This window comes from Acyrthosiphon pisum, chromosome X (assembly GCF_005508785.2).
Source record: "Acyrthosiphon pisum isolate AL4f chromosome X, pea_aphid_22Mar2018_4r6ur, whole genome shotgun sequence".
Lineage (NCBI taxonomy): Eukaryota > Metazoa > Arthropoda > Insecta > Hemiptera > Aphididae > Acyrthosiphon > Acyrthosiphon pisum.
In genome coordinates this window covers 2,032,075-2,056,941 of record NC_042493.1, presented here as the reverse complement: position 1 = coordinate 2,056,941, position 24,867 = coordinate 2,032,075, and the positions used below count along the sequence as shown (strand labels likewise).

Genomic DNA, 24,867 nt, shown 5'->3' with positions numbered 1-24,867 from the left:
GTAGTGTAGATACTCGTAGTTTTTTTTTTGTTTAAATAATGACACCTATAACAAAAAATCAATAAGAATTTGAGCTTTCTTTCAAAAAACTGCATATTCCATTACCGCACACGTATATTTATAACGACATTATTAAGTCTTTTATTTAGTAAAAGATTGTATCTAGAGTGTAACAAATGTATAGTGAGTTTTCAGTTTTTCAGTCTTTGAATCATCGCACGTGACATTTAAAAAAAATCAATATTATGTTTAATATATATATATACAAATAATCGTTGAAATAATTTCATTACTTTACTTCATATAGAGTAAAAAAATAAAAATTCAGAGATTGGAAAGTAGCCCAAAATGTTTTTCTGATTACCGTATTGACCGGTAAATTTGGTTTCCCATGCTTTTAATGAATTTTATCTGAAGCTCCAAAACATAAAAATGCACAATATTTGCGAATTATGTACTTGCAAATTATATTGACACTAAACAATTTCCTCCTGCAATGTGGGCTGAAGAACCTAATTGTACAAAAAGAACGACGAACGGTGCTGAATCATATCATAGTCAACTTAGGTTTGAACTTCATACGCCACATTCATCTGTTTTAAACGTTGTACATATAAAAACTATTTATTAAAATATTGGTAGTAAATATTTTATATTTTTTAGATTGATGTTTTAATAGAACAAGTGATTAATGTAGCGCGAATGAGAGAAATTAAGAAGGGGGCTGAAGCAATACAGCGGAAATGTGATCGAGAACGAGAAGCCAATTTGGTATATCAGTACTCACTTTTATTAACAAACAAACAATAATGGAATATATAGAAAAAACAAGTTTAAATTTTAAACCAATATAGGTGCCTACAATATTCTTATTTAAATTATTACATTTTTATTACTATTTTTATATTACTACAAATTATGACATATAGATGCTATTTTTAATTATTTAATCCTATGTAATATTTTTTTAAATTGTTATACTAATAAATTTATGCGGTATCGTACTATTTGTTGAGTGCGGAATTAGCATATACCTTTTTATAAATCTGTGCGGTATCGTACTATTTTTGTGTGCGGTATTGGGTTATGCATTTTGTGCGGTATTGGGTCATGTTTGTACGGTAATGGAAAGCGCCGCATAGAACAATTACTACGAAGCCAGTTGAAGTAAATGAACACAATGAAAAAGAGTTAAATTCTAAAGTTTACAATTATTATTATGTAAGTAATTCTAAACATAAATTTGAAATCAATGATAGAGTAAGGTTATCATCAATAGTAAATATACAGGGGGACGAGGTGGCCGAGCGGTCTAAGGCGTCGGTTGCGGCGCTGCCGTCGCCGGCTCGATCCTCGGTCACCGGGCGGCATTTTTCTTCGGGCAAGTCACGGTGTCCGGAGAACAAGTGCCACCATCCCCCACCCGGGCATGGCAGGTGCCCACTAAAAAATCTGCCAAAACTACACACACGTGTAAACAAAAACTACAGTACCCACCCCTACAAACTAACCAAAAAACAAAAAATAGCTAATGGCCACAGTTGCCGGGCTTAATTATCAATGAAAAAAAAAAAAAAAAATAGTAAATATGCATAAAAAAGTGAGTTACATACTAATAGGTCCAAGGAAATATTTACAGTTGAAAAGATGTTTAAATAAAATGTTGTCTATTATAAAACTAAAGATATAGATAGTGGTATATAATAATTATGAAGAAGTGTCACCAATAACAGCATTATGAGATATATATTTTTATTCAAAATTTAATGTGTAAAATCGTGTTCCAAAAAGGTATCTAAAATCGTGATTGAAAACATGCAAAATGAATGAGATTTGTATACAAAAAAAAGTGCTATAATATATTGGATGGAAAAATTGTGAAAATCGAGAGTTTTTAAGAAATATTGAGAGCTATTTGAAAACACAATTGGCGTAAAACATTAGTAAATTGAAACTTACAACTTTATAAGGAACCTTGGATTAAATTTTCAAGCTTTTTTACCATAAAAAAATGTTTTTATCGAGAATAATTTTTAAAAAATCTACACATTTTTCAAGGCATCGAGCCTTGAAAAAGCCTTTTTCAAGCTGAGTAAGAGTCAAAATATTTCAAATTTGTTACAATTCATTGAAAATGCTAATATAAATATTTACATTTTTCGCGACAAAATGTAGCATATCTTCTTTCCCGTGGTATTATCTATCTCTGTACCGAATTTCATCGCAATCGGATGAACGGTTTAGGAATGCATAAAGAACACATGTGCAAAAATTGTTTGTCTTATATATATATTATAATATATAGATTAAAAAATGAAATAACTATGGGAGAAGCCTCGTAAACTGGAATAAAAGGTTGTTGATCCCTAAGAAAATAAGGATAGTGATATTAATTACTTCATGAAATACACCTAGGAGTTCACAATATATGGTAAATTAATGATATTTAATATCAACTGCATAAAGTGAAATAAGTAACCAACATTTATATTTTACCAAAATAAGTAACAAATAGTGAGGTAAAACAAGTGATTTATAGTGACTCTAGTTGATCAATAGTAGCCCATATTCAACCAGTTTATTTATAATATGATGTTCTTATAAAGAAAATTGCTTGTTTACCTCATGTGCTCTTCTCGTATTAACAAGCAAATTGTTGGTCTACCAGACAGACGCCAAAATCGGCTGACAAATTTCAATTCAGTTTTAATGTCATCGATCAACAGTGACATGTCTCGATAGAGATAGAACTCGGATACTTCGAATATAAGCGGATAGCACAGAACAGTCATTCCGCAAACTCTGTACATCTAAACACATGAATAAATTATGAAATTATGACAAAAACATCGGACGGTCCAAACATTACCTTACTAGTCCCAAGCGCTCCAATAGGCCTTAACGGTCTTCCGGTCAATTTCAATTTGTCGTTTATTCCCAAATTCGTGTACACCTATCCAGCACAACAAATAATTACGCTCTATCATTGGAACAAATAAAATAAAACCAAAACAATTATAGAAAGTACAATACGTGTCGTACTTTCATCAGCTCAGTGGATGACCAGATTTGTACTGGTTCAACTTCGTGAGGCGTTTGCGTTTGGATGCCGTAAGTAGCCATCATCGCTTGCAATCGCATGGATTCTGCTATGAGAACTACTTGAACAACTAAATCGGTAGCAGTCCCCTGTAACGTTCACAATAAAATCACGAATAAAGTCAGTTATCGAGTGAATAATAAATTTGATGAACAAGCAGAAGACATTTAAGGCAATAGTGAATTATATAAAAAAAACTTGAATGCTAGAATTAGCCAAAATTATATTACAGTAGTATATTATACAGATTTGGGGATTAATAAAATAATTTTAAGTTAATAAATAATATTCTAATTAACTTAATAACTGAACTAGGTAGGTAGTTGAAATGAAAATTGAAATAACTACGATTTATTAATTCATTTAATTTTAAATAATAAAACGTTTAATTAAAATCTTATTTAAATATATCTACGTTTAGCTGAGGTTAAAGTTAATAATGGATTAACACGTATACAATATATTACTTAGGACTAATGTTGAACAGAAATGTTCATAATCATTTAAAAAATTAGAAGTTCCACTATCAATATAGGAAATTTTACTTGCCCACCTTTGAATAATTGTGTTTGTGGGTGACAGTTCTATTAATAATATAAGTGTATACTAAATTATATGCACACAATAATAGTATGTTCAAATGGTATGGTCTTTTGATTGATATTTAATATATTATAATATAGGTACGTTCCTAGTATATCGTTATCGTATTTGTGTACAGTATAATTTCATGGATTTTAAGCATAAAATACTGCCATAAGAAAGATGACTATTATAAAAACACAAAAAAATCACAAAAACTCTCGTATCACAAATACTCAAAATATTCAAATTTAATTTTAACGCGAAATTGTCAGATCTTAATGAAACGCTCTTTGTACCCATGTATTATAATATATTATGAGTACCTATAATCTATATGACAAATATATTTTCAATACCTACTTTTATTATTATTACCTATATTTATTATACATATATAAACCTAGTGTTAACCAACGGTCAGTCAATATATTATAAGATATAGATCATACCTAAAATAATGATTTAAATAATGCTTGATGTATTTTTCAATAAATTAATTATCGACTACATTTGTGATTTACGTCAACAATTTTTTTTGGGCGCTTCATATGGTAAAAATGTATATATACGAAACATTATAAAGATTTTGCAATATAATTAAATATAAACCTGGGTACCTACCTAATGTCTAATACAGTATAAATTAATATACGTATACTGAATACACCATGGGTTCCCAAACTTTTTTTAGCTCGAGGCACCCTATTTGAACCAAAGTTAGATCATAGCACCCTTGCCCAAGTTATGACTTACATAATAAATATAAAAATGATAAAAATATAATATTGTTGAAAGTGCAGCTTGACAGACTAACCGTTTTAGTATTAATATAAATGAATAACACGACAATATGATTATGTATAAGTATAATATATAATAACGTACAACTGGACAATTTAACGTGACTGTACACACACACCGTATACGCACTGTACGACGGTGCCTGCGCAAGTAAGTATTACATACTGCAAAGGCCCTATATATATGATTAGTTGAGGTCATCCCGTATCCGTATACAATATAGAAAGCGATAATAAAAGTGTTGCACAGCTATATCGTAACTGCATAAGTATCTATTAGAAAACTATATTGTACACGCACGTGTGTTTACATGGTTTGAATACTAATATTAATTGTATATTTCAACAAATATAAAAATGAATATAAAAAGCAGTAAACATTGTGATGGGTAATATGAAAATATTTATTTCATTAGTTATTTATTAATTTATACATAATTTATACATTATTAATTAACTAATCGTAATTCTTTCCGTCACCGCCGCGGTTGGGTTTTTCGAATTTATTTTTGTACTGTATACAATTCTTTGGCAGCTTGGCGTATCAGGGCGCAATTACAAATACATATACACATACAAATTTTAAAAAAAATTGCAATTAATGTAACTTGGTTTAAAAATTATTTGTTATTGTAGGTGATATTTTAAAGTCTGTGTTAAAAACGCAAAGTAAAACAATATATAATTATTAAAACTGACAGTTTAACCATAAATTATGTCTATATTTCATTTATATTTTAATAAACGAATTGTGTTCTTTTTTATACAAACACGTAGATTAAAAAAATGCACAAGACAAATCGAGATTTGGCGTATTTCATTTTAATTGTCAGACAATTATTAAATATTTATGACACCCGTAATATCTATGAGAATTATAAGAATATAATATATTATAATTGTTTAGGCGTACAAGGTAGACTATAGAATATAATAAAGTTAACCATAAAATATTTTATGGTCCATCCTGTATATAAACATCATATTATAATCAAAAGGTTAAATAAATACTTAGGTTATTAATTATTATAGTATATAAATATTTACAATACTGTGCGAAATATTTTACAGCAATAGTGATTTTATAGTGCACTGGTGCAGCCAGCTTAGTGAAAAATTGGGGAATATAATTCAACCAAAGCGTGTTGATAATACAACAAATTAGGCATACCCAAACTTTATTTCAAGTTATGACACAAGCAGGTAGTCTATTGGTAAAAATGAATAAACCTTTTGTCCCAAAATAATTTTAGAAAAAGTTATGATTTCGTATATTTGATAGGTAAACATTATTTGTATTTTTCAAACAGATATAGGAGAGAGATGGTTAATGACAAAGACCGATCACAGGTAATCTCAAATAATATGATTGATAAAATTTAAAAATCCGTTCTATCATAATTTCGTATTGTATGATAATCAAAAATTGATTTTTCCACCATATTCAGTTAACACCTGATAATATAATTTCTTATTTTAATTTTTTACACGTTTATGTTTTTATATTTGATCTTCAAAAAAATATATGGTAACTTTTTATTTCATGTTATTACTATGTTATTAACTTGTTGTATGCTAAATGTTATATATTTATGATGTTTGCAGCTATAAAACTTGATTAATTTATTTATTGAGATAAAATTTATAGTCGGGTAATACTGTTCAAACTGATGGGGAAATATTGATTACCTTTAGTTATTAAGTGACTTGTTTTGACTGTCAATTTTAAATTACAAATTTAAAGGTTTAATATTTTTATTTTGTTATTTCTAAAATAAAACGACTTATTAATTTGAAAATACTTTATTTATTTATGAATTTAATAATTTGAGAAAAATGCATTTTATAAAAGGTGGACAAGTGTGTACAGCTTTGCAGTACAGTGTCATTGTAGGTATAGGAAAAACGGTTCTGAGCGAAGACTTAGTGACATACTTGTATAAATAATAAAATTGAATAGTAAAAAAAATTTTTTTTAAAAATCGAATACATCTCATGGCTATAAATAGCGTCACTTTCTGGTGAACTCGTTTTTTTTTATAGATGTAGAAAAACTTGTTGGGAACCTTCTATTAAAATATCTTAAGTTAGCTATTAAAATAATAACTTTTATGAATTTCTAACTAAAAAATAGTACCTAGTATTTTGGATTACTCGTTTATGAATTACAACAAAATATCAAAAATTTATAAATGAAAATTCGTTAATTTACCCATGAAAATCCAATATCTTAAACATTTTAAATTCAAACGCTCATAAAATATTAATGTTACTTTCAGGTAAACTTTTTTTGTTGGTGGGAAGTTTTCAATTAATATTTCTAATGTTAGCTATGAAAAGAAAAATTTTTATGAATATCTAACTGAAAAATAGTAATAATATTAAGTAAAAGAATAATTTGATGAATTTTTGACAAAAATTAAACTTGAAAAGCATATTATAACAAATTATCACGCCAATGTATTTCTGATAATGTGAACTTACTTTTTTTATTCTATTTATTTATTCGTATGACACTTACAATGAGCAGTAGCAGTACATTTTTTTTTATTAGATACATAACAGGTTAATTAAGTTATTACTATTATTATAATTATAAATTTAAAACTAATATAAATAAACATTTAAGGTACAAAATACACTAATAAAGCAAAGCAGAACAAATATCATAATAAGTATCATATGAGTAGTTAAATTTGGTTAGTTTAGGTATAAAAAAAAAAAAGTCCGGCCCACGAGAGTCCATACGTAAACCGCGCATCGATACTGACGGTCGCGACAGCTGCCGGCCGAATTTTCTCCCACCATAGTGCTGTTCCCACCACTCGGCAACGTGAATACAGTGGGTCATAAAAACACGACTAACGACGGCTGTCGGCGATGGTTGCCGGCCGGTTTCCGATCGGTAGATTCAGCGTATGGAAGGGGAACCGATGCGCAGCGACGGACGCGTTCTGACATATGGACTCTCGTGGGCCGGACTATAGATGTCTACATCCAAGGCCTCCAACCAGGCCACTGCATCAGAGGTCACTTTGATGAAGTCCTCCAGATCACCATAGTAACTTCTCAATTGGCAATCTAGAATTAAATGCTGCATTGATTGTATATTTGTGCCCCAGTCGCATCACGGGCTCTGTCTGAACTTTCATTTGTACACGAGTTCGTTGCATCTACCTTGCCCACTGTGTAATCTGTTGAGTCCAAACCAAGCTTTTCTGGGGAAGTACATCTCTAAGACTGGAGTGCACATGTTATCTAATTGGATGCCTCAAGGTCTCTCTCTCTGCCATTCAGCCTGCCACGCATCTGGGGTATTAACCAACGCCTAGTCGCCTCGGTGATGGTTTGAGCTCTTAGCAAGAACGGTTTTCGTGACTTGAGCCTCGGGTTAAAAATTCCGTTTTTATGAATTGGCAACTCCTGATGTTTAGCGATTTTGTCCTTTTATTTTAGCACATTGTTTTGTATCCTTATGTGAGGGGGTTCTATGAAGGCCAGGTAGGGTAGCTATTGTTTTTTTGTGCTCAAAACTGTGCTCATGACCTTCCTTAGTTGGATATCTACTCTGATATCTACCTCTATGTGGTCACATCCTGCCCATACTGGGGCGCAGTATTCTGCATTCTGCGGCCGAATAGACCCGGGCCAAGGAAGAAGTATGAAGGCCGCTTGTAGCAGCTCTCCAAGTGCTGGCAGCTTATTTGTTAATGAGGCTAATTCTTATTTCAAGTTTTGTTGATACCTTATGCAGGTGTGTCTAAAAAGTTAACGTCCGATCCTGATGTCATGGTACACGGGTGTCTTTTCGTTTTTGATTTTTTCACCACAAAAATAGACAATATTTCCTTATTGGCTTCCCTGTTATTTAGATGAAATTTTGTTATCGTGGTTTTAGATAGGTTCGGTCTACGCCTCCATTATTGGAAAAATTATTCCAACTTTGATAGATCCGATGTCAGGGTTCTCTCAATATTTGCTAGTTTCTTGTCCTGCACTACTATGCAGATGTCATCTGCATAAAGGAACATTTTCGATTCTGTACTTGGTATGTCGAAAGTATATACATTAAAAATAATTGAGACTAGGAAAGAGCCTTGAAGTAAGCCATTGTTTAGTATTCGTGTATTGCTTTTCCGGTTGCCGAGATAAACTCGGAAATTCCTATTTCCTAGACTGGCTTTAATGTATTGTACCAAGCGTGGGCATCGTATGATGTTTGATAGTTTCCAAAGTAAACCGTCTTTCCACACCGTATCGTATTCTGCAGAGAGATTAAAGAAGGTAGCTGCGGACTTTATTTTATCATTGTAGCTTTCCTCTATGTGGGCGTTAAGGCCAGGGGCCCAATTTTTGAAATCATACGACTAATTCTCGCATGCGACAAAAGTCATACATTATATCGACTGTGACATATGTTTATCGCGTGTGACATACTTAAACTGAAATCGATAAGATTTTTTCACTTGTCGAATGCGATAAAGGAAGTCGAATGAACCACTATGGTAACAACACAAAATCTAGATTTTAACTTCAAACTAATAATAAAACATAAAAATATTTAATTTTTATCTTTTATCAACGAAAATTCGAAAATCAATGATTTTTACATTAATTCATAATTTAATTTTAATTGCTATTTCGATTTCTTTAAATAAACCTTTGCTAGCGGTACAATGCTACCGTTCTACTGTGTTAATGTTTTTTTTTCTGAACAATGTCCAAATCAAGACCTATTCAATTTCAAATGGAGTCTCTAGTTGAACTTATAGCCAATGATAGATAATTATGTGACGGTAAGTTTTTGTTTGATGTAACTATTGCTAGTACCCAAATTTTTCTGAACTTTAATTTGATCGTTTAATTAATATTTATTAATTGTAAAATAAAATACTAGTAGTTAGTGTTGTTAGTGTTAGTGGTAAATTATTGATTTAAATGTTCAAGTTCCGTATTAACACACGTAAAAAAAATTAAATTAACTTAAAATATTCATCCAGAAAAAATATACCTATGTAAAATTCATACAATTTAGTTAAATTTAATTCTTGTTGAGTATTTAAATACTTTTTCTATGCATTTCATTTGAAAACACAAAATTTTTTTTTTAACTATTTTAAAAATTGTTCTTGAAATAATATTTTATAATACTTCTAAGTACTTAAAAAATTCCATTAAATACACAGATGAGACAATATTTATAAATATGATTATACAATAATAAAATTTGTATAATATACATATATTATACAAAAAAATTAGGTAGGTACCTACTTGTGAAGTAGGTATTTTTAATACTTTTAATACTAAAATGTATTTGTACTAATTATATTAAACTACTTTTGAAAAACAGTATTTAAATGTGTATTTCAAATAAGTAAGTATCTTAACAAGACTAATTAATTTTCTGATCTAGCCTTTGTATATAATGTCTAAAAAAGGCCTCATATCCTATATTATTACGTGTTACACCTATATTATAAAATTGATTATAGTATACGTATATAATAACTAATAACAATTATGATTAGTTTTTGACAAACATATCCAAAATACCATTCGTAAGGAGCGCGGTGCCCGGGCCGCACTATATCCCGTCCTAAACCGAAACAGTACTGTTCCACTGGCCAACAAATTGACAATATATAAAATATACCTTAGGCCCATTATTTTATAGGCAGCTCCTGTTTGGAGAAATAATATTCGCCAATCATCTTGGAAACAGATTGAGATACTACGTACCATGACCGGCGCCCACTACCTGGTCACGAATCAAAACTTACGGAACTCAATGTCCATAGAAACCCTTCAAGACGAAGCACTTTATCTTTCAAAGAACCTTGCTCATGCACTTTCAAGGAGCAAATATCCCCACGTATCATGCCTAGCCACACGAACAGACCAAAACATATCAATTAAATAACCTGATTTAGAGAGAAATGGCTCAGCCAGGTGCCCTTAATAGGCCAAAGGCCGTCCCATCAAAGCAAGAATTGATTAGTTTTTGATACTTTTAGTTTATAAGACATGATGTCGATGACCTTAATAACACACAAAAATGCCCTATAAACTTCAAAAAATGAACTAAAAAATCTTCTTACATACATAAGTGAGAAGAATTTAATTTAAAAATACTTATTATGATTAGAGATATGGTTGTGATAATGGATTTCAGTTTTTAAAAAAATTAACTGTTAATAGTAAAAAATATATAAATTTTAAGTTTAATTCACAGTAAAAAAATATATGAAATTATTAAATATAAATTAAAAAATAAAGTAGAAATAATAAAAATATAATATTATTATAACAAAAACACACAAATCTAAAATTTAATAAAAATGTACAAAAAAATGAAAAAATGATGCAAAAATATTAAAAAATGAAATTAAAATGGCTAAAAATGCAAAAGTAAATTAGGATATTCTTAATCAAGAGAGCATGAAATTTTTAGCAATTTATTGGAGCTAAAGAAAAAAATTAAGAGTCATCAAAATCCTACCTCTAATTATAACCTAAACATAAAAAAGGTGGGTAAGTGGATGTCGCTCTGCTGTACAGTAGGTTACAAGTGGGTCACTGTATAATGGATAGTATTAAATTTTAATTCAATGATATAATATCATTGAGTAAGAAAAACGATTCTGAGCGAAGACGGTCAGTCAGCCTATGATATAACTAAATATATTTGATGACATAATTGTGAATAAAGTAATTTAATTATAACCTAGTACGTGGAACCTTGTTTTAAACTTTCAAGTATTTTTACTCAACAAATAAAGTTTTATTGACATTCATAGAAAAAAAAACTAATTAAATTGGAAACTGAAATTGTCCGTAAACAGCTCAATACAAATCAAAATATTTTGAAAATTGTATCATGTATAGAAAATGAAAATATAAACAACCAGTGAAAATGTCATGTATCTACGGTTATTTTTTTTAAAGTTACACCAAAAACCAAATTCAATTTTGTGAAAAATCGATTTTGCGTAAAAATTCCCGTTTTTCCTTAATTTTTCTTTGGTTTTTCTTGGCACTTTTGAAAATTACTGGCAATTTTAAATTTTGACCTGCCCAATGCACCAACGATATTCACTTTCCAATTGAACAAGATACTGAAGTTGAAAATCGAAGCATTATTTCGACTACTTATCTTGTACACAGTCACAAAAAAAAAAACACACATCATTGTAAAATCAATACATTCATCGTTCCACTCAGAATCTAAAAAATATTTACCTATTGTTGAGTATTTACCTAACACTAATTATACTTAAAATATAATTAATTAGATAGTTTAATGTAACAATATAATATGTCTTCTATATTTTTTTCAATTATAGCAGACAATAACAATGAAAATAATTCCAAGCCATAAGTCATTCTTCCTATGAACTAGGTAAGTCTTTTTAATTCATCTAACACATATACCTAAATTATATTTTATACTATAAATCTAAAAAGAAAAAAAACTACCTACAACAAACCAGTTAGGTACAACTTTTACGGCGATGAAAACATAACCACATGAAATGATTGTTAAAAATGCTGAACTCGTATCATGAATACTATCAAGATTACAGAACTATGTACCAACATAAACAAAATTATAAAAAAACGATTGTTAAGAAACGAAAATGTGATCAAATACCGCCACATAATGTGCTACAATAAAATAATTATAATAATAATAATACTCCTAAACGTAGAACCCCTGAATCTAGGAAAAAATGGCCGATAGGAGCGTGACGATCACGGCCTACTTTTTGTCAACAACACTATAGAGAAGAAAATATTATTTACCCAATTTACTAAATGAATGTTATTATTTTAATGTAACTATTGATTATTATTGATTTTTATATTCTCCTTCTCCCTCTAACTCTTTTAAATAAATATTTTTTTTTTTTTGGCTTAGTAGGTATAGGCGCTTCACCGCAACCACCACATCTCGCCATGCTTCTCTATCATTAGCTAGCTCTTCACCATTTATAAATTCTAGCATTTGCAGGTCACTCTTAACTCTGTCTTTCATCTTTGTATTGGCCTTCCTAGTGGCCTCTTTCTATTGGAGATCATATTTGTTGCCTCTTGAGTTATCTGGTATTGTGCTCTCCATATGTGTCCTACCCAGCTAATACGACACTAATGCCACACTGATTAATTCCCTAAGTTAAGGAAGTATAGATTGGTCCGTCGTTCCCAAAGGCCGGTTGAGCGATCTTTTTTGGGACAAATATCTTTCTTAGCACCGTCTTATCGAAAATAACTTATTTTTTCTCATCTGATTTTGTAATAGTCCATGTTTCACTCAAGTAAAAAACAATTGTACAGTATAGTTTTTGTTTTAAAAGGGACAAACTTGGGATTTAAAACGGGTTTTAGGGCAAAGACATCTGTTAGCTGAATTAATTCTTTGTTGGATTTCTCTGTGGTTATCTACAATCTGCTCTTAATTCCACTCCAAGATATTTGAATGTATTAACTCTTTCAAAAAGCATACCCCTTCACCACTAGGCTTTTTTGGTTATAGTTTTCGCACGATATTAATATATATTTTGTATTTCCTTCATTTACCATTAGTTTGTCTAAAGTTTGTCTACCATTTGCTAAAGTCTTAATTTCATCCTCTGCCTTGCCAGTAAGCTCAATTCTTCCACATATACTAAGAAGTTAATATTTGTATTTACTAGTCTAATCACTTCGTCAGTGTCATACAATCATCAAACCACTGATTCTAATGCAATATTAAAAAGCATGGGAGACAGTGCATCTATTATGCATTCATATGGTGCATAATTTTTCATATTTAGTTCTGTAAACACGATCTTATCAGTCTAATTAACTTGATAGGACTTCTATTGCTATCCATAGCTTTTTTCTCACTATGGAGTCATATGCTTGCTTATAGTCGATGAATAACATAAAAAGATACTGATTATTCACAACTCTTTTCCATTATTTGTTTGATGGTGTGAATTGGGTTCACTGTTGAGCTTCCTGCTCTGAAACCTACTTGATACTTATCGACTATTTTCCCACCATATGGCTTTAGTCTAGTGAGAAATATGTTTGATAGTATCTTGTATGACGTGTCAAGAAGTGATATCCCTCTATATTTTCTACAATCCATCATATCCATTCTTGTGAATAGGGTATATAATTGATAGAGTCCAAGCTTCAAGTATTTTTCTGCTTTTCATTTATTATTTATTAATTGTTCCATTTGTTTGGTAATCGTGTTCCACCCATGTTTAATGAGTTCCTCAGTTAAGTTATCTTCTGCTTAGGACTTTCCATTTTTAAGCATCTCAATAGCCATTTGTGTTTCCTCTTTTTTTAGTCCATTCAGCTGTTGGTCCGCTGATACTATCCGATGATTCTTTTATTCTTCTGGCATTGGCTTATTTAGAATTTCCTCGAACATCTCTCTGAACTCTTCCACCACATCTGATCCATCTGTAATCAGTGTTCCATCTGTTTGTTGCAGAATAGTAATTTTGGGCTTTTAACCTATTTTTATTTCATTGCATTTAGCAAAAGACAATTTTACATTTGTTTTATTCTCTATATCTTGTATACGACTCGTTTCCCACTGTCTTTTTTTCGGTTCGAATTACCTTTTTTAGTTCTCACTGTTGGATTGCTAATTGCCTTCTGTTATCTTCGTTAGGAGTTTTGATTAGTTTCAATCTTGCCTTATCTATTTTTGTTATTGCTAGCTTGCTTTTGAACCATTATTTCTATTATCTTTTGATTCGTACCTTAGTGTTTCACTAGCTGCCTTTTTAATAGAATTTTCTATATTTTCCCATAATTGGTCTACTTCTGTATGATTTTCCATTCTTTCACGAAACTTATATACACTTTCTATGTACACAATTTTGTCCGTCTGCTCTTTTAGTTTCACAATATTGAATTTCTTAGTTCTCCAATTAACTGATAATCTTATATGCATCTTAACTCGCACAAGGAAATGGTCCAAAATTCCACTTACCCCTTTACAACTCTTTAAGTCTAGTACACATCGTTTTCTTCATGGATCGATCATCACATGGTCTATCTGATTCTTTACAGAGCCTCTTGGTGACATCCATGAGTGTTTATGGATGTTTTATGTTGAAATTGCATGCTTGAAATTGTCGTGCCTTTGTCGCCGCCAAAGATATCAGTCGTTCACCATTATTATTAGAGATATTATTTGAACTTTCATTTCAAATTACCGTTCGGAACCATTGCTCTCTGCTAACTTTTACATTAAAATCTCCCTTCACTACCTTAATTACGTAACCTGGGATAGAGTTGTAAACTGGTTATATCTGACAATAAAAATGGTTTTTAGTCTCATTACCTTTATCCTCCGTTAGGGCATAACAATTTATAAATGAGACGTCAAACCACTGACCTTTCGCTACTATATAACATATTCTATCATTTATTGGCACAAATTGTTTGATGGCAGATAGTGTATTATCGCTTACTAGAAATCCTACACCTTTCTCGAGTGAGTTACTTCCGCAGTAGAAAAAGGTCACTTTCTGTGTCTTTAGGTTTTCTATTCAAGGCCATCTAGACCCTTGAACCGCTCATAAAGCCAATCTGTATCTGTAAAGTTCAGATACTACTGTTGTCAGTGTTTCAGTCCTGTATAATGATCTTACTTTCCGAGGCTTTTGTTGTGGTTGTTTCTTAACTATTGATTTTCGCGCATTGGGTTGTTGGCCCAATGACAACACCCATTAATGGAGGGTCCACCATGGTGGTAGAGGTGCTTCAGTGCTACGATCTAAGTAGGCATTTACTTAGCCGAGACGATCCTAACATCCTTCAGGCTACACCTTCACATGGTTGACTGAGGTCCGCGGGGATGTCATATCCGTTACACAAATAAAGGGTACCCCAAGCGGGGAAATAAATATTATTTCTTCTATTGTTAATATTTACATAATTATTGATAATCTCGGCAACCAAATATTATTAGGAACTTTCCCACACTAAAATTGTGAAATCAATAGATTCTTTTTTTCTAAATAACTAGTTAGGTATTACATATTTGTATGCCACATATCCTGCTTATTCGTACATGTCAAAATTTAGTAATAAAACGCAGTTGTTTAAAATACGAACAAAACATAAATCAGACAAACTTTCTAATTATTCAGAAACAGTATTGATATGTAGGTTTTTATTTTTATGGACTGGCTTTATAGATAATAATAATTACTGAGCCTATAAAACTGAGACTAAAATGTCTCTAGCTATTAATACGTACATAAATTATAAGGATTTTTATTTTATTCCAATTTAAAAAAAAAAATACAAATAATATTGTATATTTAATTAATATTTCAAAATCGGCAATAAAAAAAGATTTGTCGGACCAAAAAAGCCATGAAATATAAAATAAACCGATGAAATTGTTGGCACTTGTAAACTCTCCTGGGTCTACTCTAGTATTACCGGCGGGTACATGTAAACTTTCCCAGGTCAACTTAAATACTACCATAGAGTGAAGGATACATATAAGCTCTCCTGAGTCTGTAATAATTTTGTTTATACATTTTTATCATTATAATTTAATAATATATATAATAATATGAACACAGAGATTCTTAAAATTGAATATACATTTTAATTTCATTAAAAAAAATTATTTAGACTATAGTTAATAGGTACTTAATAAAAATAATAATAGTTTAAATCAATTTGTATGATAATATAAACATACAGATTTAAAAAAACTTAAGAATTTCATCCGCAATTGTGGTCTCCGTCTTACACACATGTGGCATAGCAAAAATTGAAAAGGCTTCAGTCATAACTAAGAAACGAAATTTTCACCACATATAAAGGAGAACATTGACTGTGCAATATCGTTTTTATTTCCTTAATATCACTTATACGAAAAAATTTCTTATTGTTTCAAAATTCATTGTTATTTGTGTTTTTTAAGCTTAAATAACTTTTTTGAAGTTCCGATAACTAAAAAATAAAAACTATATTACACAGCCTAAGTTCTCCTTTTTATGTGGAGAAAATTTCGTTTGTTAGTTATGACTATAGCCTTCTAGTTCTTTCCCGCGCAAAACAGTTTTTGTTATGCCATACATGTCTAAGATACAGCAACAAATGCGGGTGAAACGTCCTTTTAAGGTGTCAATTTTGTTGGTGGTCCGTATTAGTTTATTATTTTTTTCGACATAACGTTAAAATAACTCGGGAGAGTTCACATATTGCCTAGGGATTTCAAAGAGATTCCACCAGACCTTATTATACTAGGGGATAAAGTATAGGTATCAATTCCACCAGTACATGTAGTCTAAAAACAACCTATCGATTATAACACACCGCGGCTATAGTTTGGGTTACACCTACTAAAAAGCGCTGCCGCCAACGTGAGAATCTATCGGGCAACGACTGTACATTTATTTGTTTATAATATATGTATTTTTATGTAAGCACCTAATTACTTAAGTTATTATTTCAAATAACATTAGTTTTTTAACTAAGTCAAATATGAATAAAGTATTTTTTTAAAAAAGCAGGTAAGTGGATGTCGTTCTGCTGTACAGTAGATTACAAGTGGGTCATTGTATAATGGTTGTATTAAATTTGAATTCAATGATATAATATCATTGTATAAGACAAACGATTCTGAGCGGAGTCAGTTTGTCAGTCTGGATATTTTATGTTTTGTTATTATTTATTTTATCATGTAAGTTGAATTAATATTAAATTATTATAATTTTTTATTCGTTTCTATGGTGATAAACAAAGCGTTAGAAATTAAAATCCCATTTTTAGCGTTTTTTCGTAATTTTTCGGTGATTTTACCCGTCGCATTAAATAACTATTGAGAAAATCGAAAAATGACCTGTTTAAAGTACCATCTTGATCCAATTTGCTAAAAGATAAGGTACTATATGTTGAAATCGAAACACTCCTTCTGGAAGAAATTTTGTATACAGGATATAAATAGAAAAAAAAAATAAACACCATTGTAAAAATAATAGCTTCCTCGCTCCGCTCAGAATCTAAAATTAAGAAAGAAACAGCAAAACAGGTTGACAGTAGGTTGAGGTACACATTGGTAAGTGGCGGAATTGAAAGGTTGTTTTTAGAACTGCCTGTACTGGCGGAATTGATAGGTCCCAATTTCCTTTAGGTTAAACCAATGTTGATCCGGGAGAGTTTACCACCGCTCGAAATTGTATTATCTAATACTGGTATCTGGTATACGAGAGGATCGTGTTAGTTTCTAATATGTTCATTAATGAACAATAAGAGTTACACAGATTGCATCAAAATCACACCATGCTTTTCTCCAAATGTTGGTTTTACTTACAGAACTCTGCCTTGTCTGGTTCGTTTATGAAAACATGTGAAACAGAATAAATATTAAATAACAACTATTGATTAGGAATCGCTTTCATAATTATTTTCATAAGGGTACGCCATATTATAACCATGGCATATTATATTATTGACTCAGTGGCGTAGCCAGGATAATGTAAGGAGGTTAAATACCTACCCCACAGGCTACGACACTGATTATTGTGGACTTTTGTTGTGAAACAAATTAACAGTACACATATAATACATAAATTATGTAGCCTGTATTCCTCACCTGAAATGCAGAATAACGACCTGGCCGTTTGGGTCTGTTGTAGGACGGTAAGTATCGACGAATCGGGTCCAGTTCATTTATGTGCAATAAGTTAGAAGTGAGCAGCTCAGCTATGACATATAACGCTTGGTTCCACAAGAACAACGGTGAATCCTTACTGTCCTCGTACTTGGGACCGGCCGACCTCAGTTGACTGCCGGGGTCCGCCCTTTCATATTCCACGTTCTCCTTCGTGATATAATAGAACATTGGTACGTATGGATCTGAAATATATTGCAAGAGGGCGATAATGAAAAAGTCAACAGTTTAATACCGAATACATTCAAAGTGTCTGTCAATTTAAATTCCATAAATATTCAGACCTCAGAATGATCACGTTTGTTTGTTTTATATATGAGCAAAAAATGAATTAGGTTTATATTTTGTTGTGATTATTAAAAAGGTATTTATAATTTAATTTATTTTCTTAAGCAAATGCTTAATGCAGTCTATTTGATATAATTTCATATTTATATTAAATTAGGTTTAAAATACCTAACTATTCAAAGTAAAATTAAAAATAATATTAAATGATATATTTTGGCATCCGGTATTCATATAGTTTGCTAAAAATAATTAATATACATATGAAATAAAAATGAATAACACTTACGGACCAAACACGAATTAATATAAATAGAGGAAAAGCTAGTTAATTTTGAAAAATAAAATTACTGATGAAATTCAACGAAATTAAATCTAGTGCTAAGGAACTAGTTCGTATTAACTTTCTGTGGTCTAAATTCCTCTATGCCGTACGTTAAGTAATATTATGTATGTAATCCACCCAGAGTATAGATAATCGATAAACGAGTCATATGTAAACTCCACCACCAATCAGTCTATGGGTTAAAAATCGCGTGTGAACTCAACTGATCTATAATTTGTTACTAGAATTAAAATAATTCGTATTAGTTTTAATTTATCAATAACAACATAATATAAATATCATAGACAAGTTTGTTACAATATGCCAACTGTGGTCAAGATTTTAATCCAACAGGGAAACTTTACTATAAAATGTATCAAAAATGTATGCTATGTATTATATTATATTCGATTTTGAACGTATTAAATGTATTGATTATACAATGATGTGTTTTTTTGTCTGTCACGCCCGTTTGGGGCAGTAAAACTGCTTCAATTTCTTCAACAGTATCTTGTTCAATGAGAAAGTGAATCTCGTTGTCGCATTCAGGAGGTCAAACTTCAATTTTCCCAATATTTTTTTTAAAGCGCCAGAAAAAACAACATAAAAATTAAGGAAAAACGGGAATTTTTACTCAAAATCTTTAGACATAATCGATTTTGGTTTTTGGTGTAATTCTAAAACAAATGAACGCATATTTTCACTGGTTGTTTCTATACAATGTACGAAACAATTTTAAAAATATTTTGATTTGTTTTGAACTGTTTACGGACATTTTTAGTATCCAATTTTTTTAGTTTTTTTTTATTTGTGATTGTCAATTAAATTTTATTTGTTGGGTAAAAATGTGTGAAAATGTAATACAAAGATCCTGGATATATTGTTACAATAGTATTTAAAAATATTAAAAATACATAGTCACAATTTTTTTATAAGCATTTAAAGTTCGAATTTTGAGAACATTTATCAAATTTAAAATTAAAAAATTATTTTATAGTTAAACATGTATAAAATGTTCAACTTTTATAGCTAAGGATTGAAAGTTTAAAACAAGGTTCCACGTACTAGGTTATAATTAAATTACTTTATTCACAATTATGTCATCAAATATATTTAGTTATATCATAGGCTGACTGACCGTCTTCGCTCAGAATCGTTTTTCTTACTCAATGATATTATATCATTGAATTAAAATTTAACACTATCCATTAAAGTGACCCACTTGTAACCTTCTGTACAGCAGAGCGACATCCACTTGCCCAGTTTTTTTCAAAAATAACTTGGGTAAGTGGAGAAATATAAAGGGACATGGTTAAAAAAGTGAAACGCGCACACGCACAAAATAATTCCCTGTATTATTATCTTATTGGATTTTTTGTCACCATTTATGTTGATATCAGTGAAATAACTATTTATTTATTTATTTTTATTTACGAGCATAGCCTTTTGACAAAAGTTAACATATATGGACAATCTTAAAGTGAAAACAAAGAAATAGTATTAATTTTACAAACCACATATAATAATATACTGCTAAGAACCTCTGATGATTACATAATTTTTTTTTTAAAATAATGGTAATATGCTCATATGTATATGTGTAAAAGAAAAATAATGATGACGTAGATTAACGTATATATATATCAGATACCCAAGGTAAGTTGGGAAACATCAACATTGAGAAGTAATAAGTAATAACAGTCTTGTAATAGGTCCGTTAACTAAATAATTAGAGGTACAAGGAGGAACATAGTAAAAACAGAGTGTCGAAAAGTACGTTGAGGGACTTTAAAGTTAATTAAATTAAGAAGGAATGGTGAATCAATTTTCCAGATTTAAGTCCATTCGAGTGTCACCGTTTTGCACGTGTTTCAATGTTAAATGTGCAAGAAATAGGACTGCAGTCATGAGGTGGATGTTGAATATGGATAATAAAACCAGCAAAGCTAAGGAATTTCCGCCGTTGGACCATTTGTCTAGAATGGCCAGAGGTAAGAGGTAACTACCTATGTTCCGTTATCGATATGCCTGGAGGAATTTACATGGTTCGTAACATTATAAGCCCATGGAATTTCCATAGGATAAATTCGATTATTTATGTATATTAATAGAATGTGAACACAGACCGCCGAAACTGTCGATGGTCATGACGTCCTTCAGCAGCGTTTTGTACTCCTTGACCTGTTGTGGTAAGTTTTTGAACACTCCGTCGATTATCATGTACAGATAAAATAACGGCCATTCGTTCTCTATATTTTCGAAATCCTAAGACAGGTAATATCATATGACCGAATGCAAACGCAGTGTCATCGAACACATTACACATTTCTAAATCATTCACATTCACCAATCACCACATACCTTGGTTTCCCCGATGTTGTAGAACTTTCTCTTTTTGTCCTCAATGGCACATTTGTAACCATCCCTCTTAAATCGTTTGAACCCATAGCGACCTTTTAGTTTTTTCACGATGTTGGCCTTGGTATACGACACCAGCACGTCCTCGTGAGTGGCGAAGGCGGGGTAGGACACGGTCGTTATCAATGACGAATCAACAGCCTAAAAAGAAAATAAGGTAACATGGTTAAATGGTAATCGTGATAGATATGGACTTGATATATGTATATTCAAACTAATATAATAAATTTAAATGCTATTTCAGTAGACCAGGGAACTCTCACATAAATCATAAATGTAATAATTGTGTTTTGATATTTGGACTAAAGTATTATTGAACCATTCTTTACAAATGTTAACTCCGTTTGAACCTAGTTTTGGATATTATCTTTATCACGACAGACCGGTTTGTCTTGAAAACCAAAATTGTATCCATAATGCTTGGGGAAAAAATAGTTTGTAAAAACCACACGAGAAATTACTACAAACTAGTTACTAGATCCTATAATTTTGTAGTTTGTACTATAAATGTAAATTATGAGTCGGTTTAACTAATTTTAATATTTTATCATGACATACTAAATTTGTTTTTATTAAACAAAACAATTATAACATCATTATCCGTTACATAGGTATATTTTATTACACCATGGAGCTTACACAGAATATATCGTCTGATTTCATGTTGAGCCAGTTGTTGAATAACGTCAGTTAAAAACTAAAAATTGATCTATGAATTTTTAGTTCTTTCTTTAAAATATTGGTTCGGGTACCTAAATTAATTTTTATGCCAGATTAAAAATTGGTTTATCGGATATAAGCTATCATCACTTGTATATTAACACTGTAAGGGCTAATAAATTATTAGATGTCAGGATTAAGTTTAAAAAAAACAATATTATATAATTAACGATAAACAATGTTTAAACAATATTTCAATAAAACAATTAGTTAAAACAATATCAATAAAAACAATACAATGAGACTTAATGCAGCAGAGCGGTGTACCCAATGTTGTCGCGGCACGTCTGTGCGTAGAACCAACTACGGAAAATAATAATAATAAGTGCACGGTATCGTGTGGCAGGAGCCACACAATATTACACAGATTGCGTATTGTCACAATTTGTTATTAACGATATTACTACACCACGTTACGTCATAATATTGTAGCATAAATAATATTATACCATTTTGTTTGGAAGGTGCAAAAACAGAATATACTCACTTTTGAACTAGACTCTCGAGGTAATAAGGTTTCAAATATACTTCTGTTCCTGTTGTGTGCGTCAATATCTACGTATATTACAGACCAAGAGGCTCCTTTGTCACCAAATAGATTGCATCCGTTAATAGATTCCAATGCACTTTTTGCCATACCAATAGAACTAAACATTATAATGTACACTTTATTATAATAATATAATGTAAAAAAACGAGTTTTATTTCGTTTAAGGTTTTCGTAATTGGAGGGTGTTGCGGACACTTATACGTGAATTAGTAACTTCTGTGTTAAGGTACAATTTATTCTTAAATATTACGGGTAGGAGTATTGGAGGAAAAACGACTAAGGAAGTCAGAACAGTCAATATTTCCAGCAAAAAACTTAAAAGTTCGACGTTGTTCTTGTGTTTCAAGGTTAAAAAGCGGGTAAGTGGATGTCACTCTGCTATTGGTATAGGGTCCCTAGACTTTGAAAATAATAACTTTCGATTATTGAATTTGCTCTTACAAATACTTACTAATGCACTAATATGATGGGGTGGAAAAAAAATTTCAAAAAGTCGAAGTCACAGTCTGGCAAGTTTTTTGGCATAATTCAAAAGGTTGACTTACAAATTCTGATTTTGTGCTTACAAATACTTACTAAGGACTTACTAAAGGATGACCAAATATGAATTCGGTGGGATAATGTTGTGCGGCTAACTTCACGGACATAAAAACTAGTCAAAATATTTTGAAAATTTTATCAACTATAGGAATTGATAAAATAAACATGATATAAACCTCAAGTGTCTTTGGTTATGCGTTTTTGAATTACTGGTACAATAAAATAATAAAATCGCTACATGAGAAATCGAGGGAATATCCGATGTTGTAAAAATTTGAATTTCAGATGCTCATAAAAATTTAATTTGACTTTCTTATACACATTTTTTTTTTTTGATCAAGGTAGATAATCTTATGAGGAATCTTGTACGACATTTTAAAATCTTATATTCAAAAAGAAAATTTTTTATGAATTCTGAACTCAAAATAATTTGTACAATTTCGTGATGTTCACGCCTTTTATCAATTTTTGAACTTTAAATGCTTACAAAAAAAAAAACTGTGACTAAGGATTTTTAATATTTTTCAAATGTCATTGTAACAATATAGTAGGAGCCTTGTATTAAATTTTCAAGTTGTTTTACTCAACAAATAAAGTTTTATTGACATTAATAGAAAAAAAACTAATAAAATTGGAAACTGAACATGTCCCTAAACAGTTCAAAACAAATCAAATATTTTGAAAATTCTATCATGTAGAAAAAATGAAAATATAAACAACTAGTGAAAATGTATCTACGGTTATTTATTTGAAAGTTAGGTACACCAAAAACCAAAGTCGATTTTTGTGAAAAATCGATTTTGTGTAAAAATTCCCGTTTTCCTTAATTTTTCTTTTGTTTTTCACGGCACTTTTGAAAATTACTGCGAATTTTATATTTTCACCTCCCCAATGCACTAACAATATTTACTTTCCCGTCAAACAAAATACTGAAGTTGAAAATCGAAGCATTATTTCGACTACTTATCATGTACACACGAAAACTTAAAAATTTAAAAATTTAAAAAAAAAAAAAACATCATGGTAAAATCAATACATTCCTCGTTCCACTCAGAATCTAAGATTAAAAAATTTAAAATAAACAAATCATAGAAATTATTCTGGTCATTTTAAAGTCCGGAATTTGGTTTCAGCCGTTATTTTTCCGGAAAAATAATATAATATAGATGTCCATGTCAAACTGTCAAAATAAATTATCGATTTAAATTTCATCGTTGACTTCAATATTTACTTATAAATACGGGATGCCCCTCCACACGCTGTACCAAATTACAGTACTACATACATATAGATAGTAGATGATATGGGTATAGCTGAAGAATGGGATTATTGTTCAAGATTCCCTGATGAAATGTTAAAAAAGAACGCGAAAATTATGGAATCGAGTGACGAAAATGAGTAGGTAGTCAGTGGAGAAAAAAGCTATGACAATCGTACTTAGTAAGGTCATCGATAATTATTTATGAGCGCCTGAAGTAAGAATTTATTTTGAGTTCGAAATTCATAAAAAATGTTCTACTCAAGACATGTAATACAAGTTTTTCATAAGTATTCCTACCCTCAATAAAAAAAAAAGTTAACGTAAAGTCTTAAAAAAATTTTACCAAGTGTATAATCCAATATTAAATGCTATAAAGTACATAGGTACGCTATATAGGTGTATTTTGGTTAGAGTGTATCTACTTCAATTCACGGACAAATCGGCATCAGTGTACCGAGTCTAGCTTTGTTTTTAATTAAACCTGGATGGGCAAACGCAAGTAACTGATTCCATTTAGGCATTTAGCACTTGCTATATATTTTTTAACGTGGTTTAGCTACCGTCAAACGGACGTG

General features: G+C 30.6%; 1 protein-coding gene across 2 annotated transcripts in view; it reads right to left on the bottom strand.

The window, feature by feature from the left end:
* LOC100168221 (probable phosphorylase b kinase regulatory subunit beta) overlaps window positions 1–24,867 on the bottom strand; it is a gene marked incomplete at its 3' end in the record, with an annotated part of 115,215 nt that overhangs the window by 46,987 nt on the left and 43,361 nt on the right. Inside the window, 8 exon segments of one of the 2 annotated variants that reach the window (XM_029485841.1) lie at window positions 2,623–2,810; window positions 2,870–2,953; window positions 3,043–3,189; window positions 17,834–17,848; window positions 18,116–18,378; window positions 20,930–21,068; window positions 21,165–21,362; window positions 22,429–22,588. In XM_029485841.1, the coding sequence (XP_029341701.1) occupies window positions 2,623–2,810; window positions 2,870–2,953; window positions 3,043–3,189; window positions 17,834–17,848; window positions 18,116–18,378; window positions 20,930–21,068; window positions 21,165–21,362; window positions 22,429–22,588 (1,194 nt within the window). 2 annotated transcript variants of the gene reach the window in all.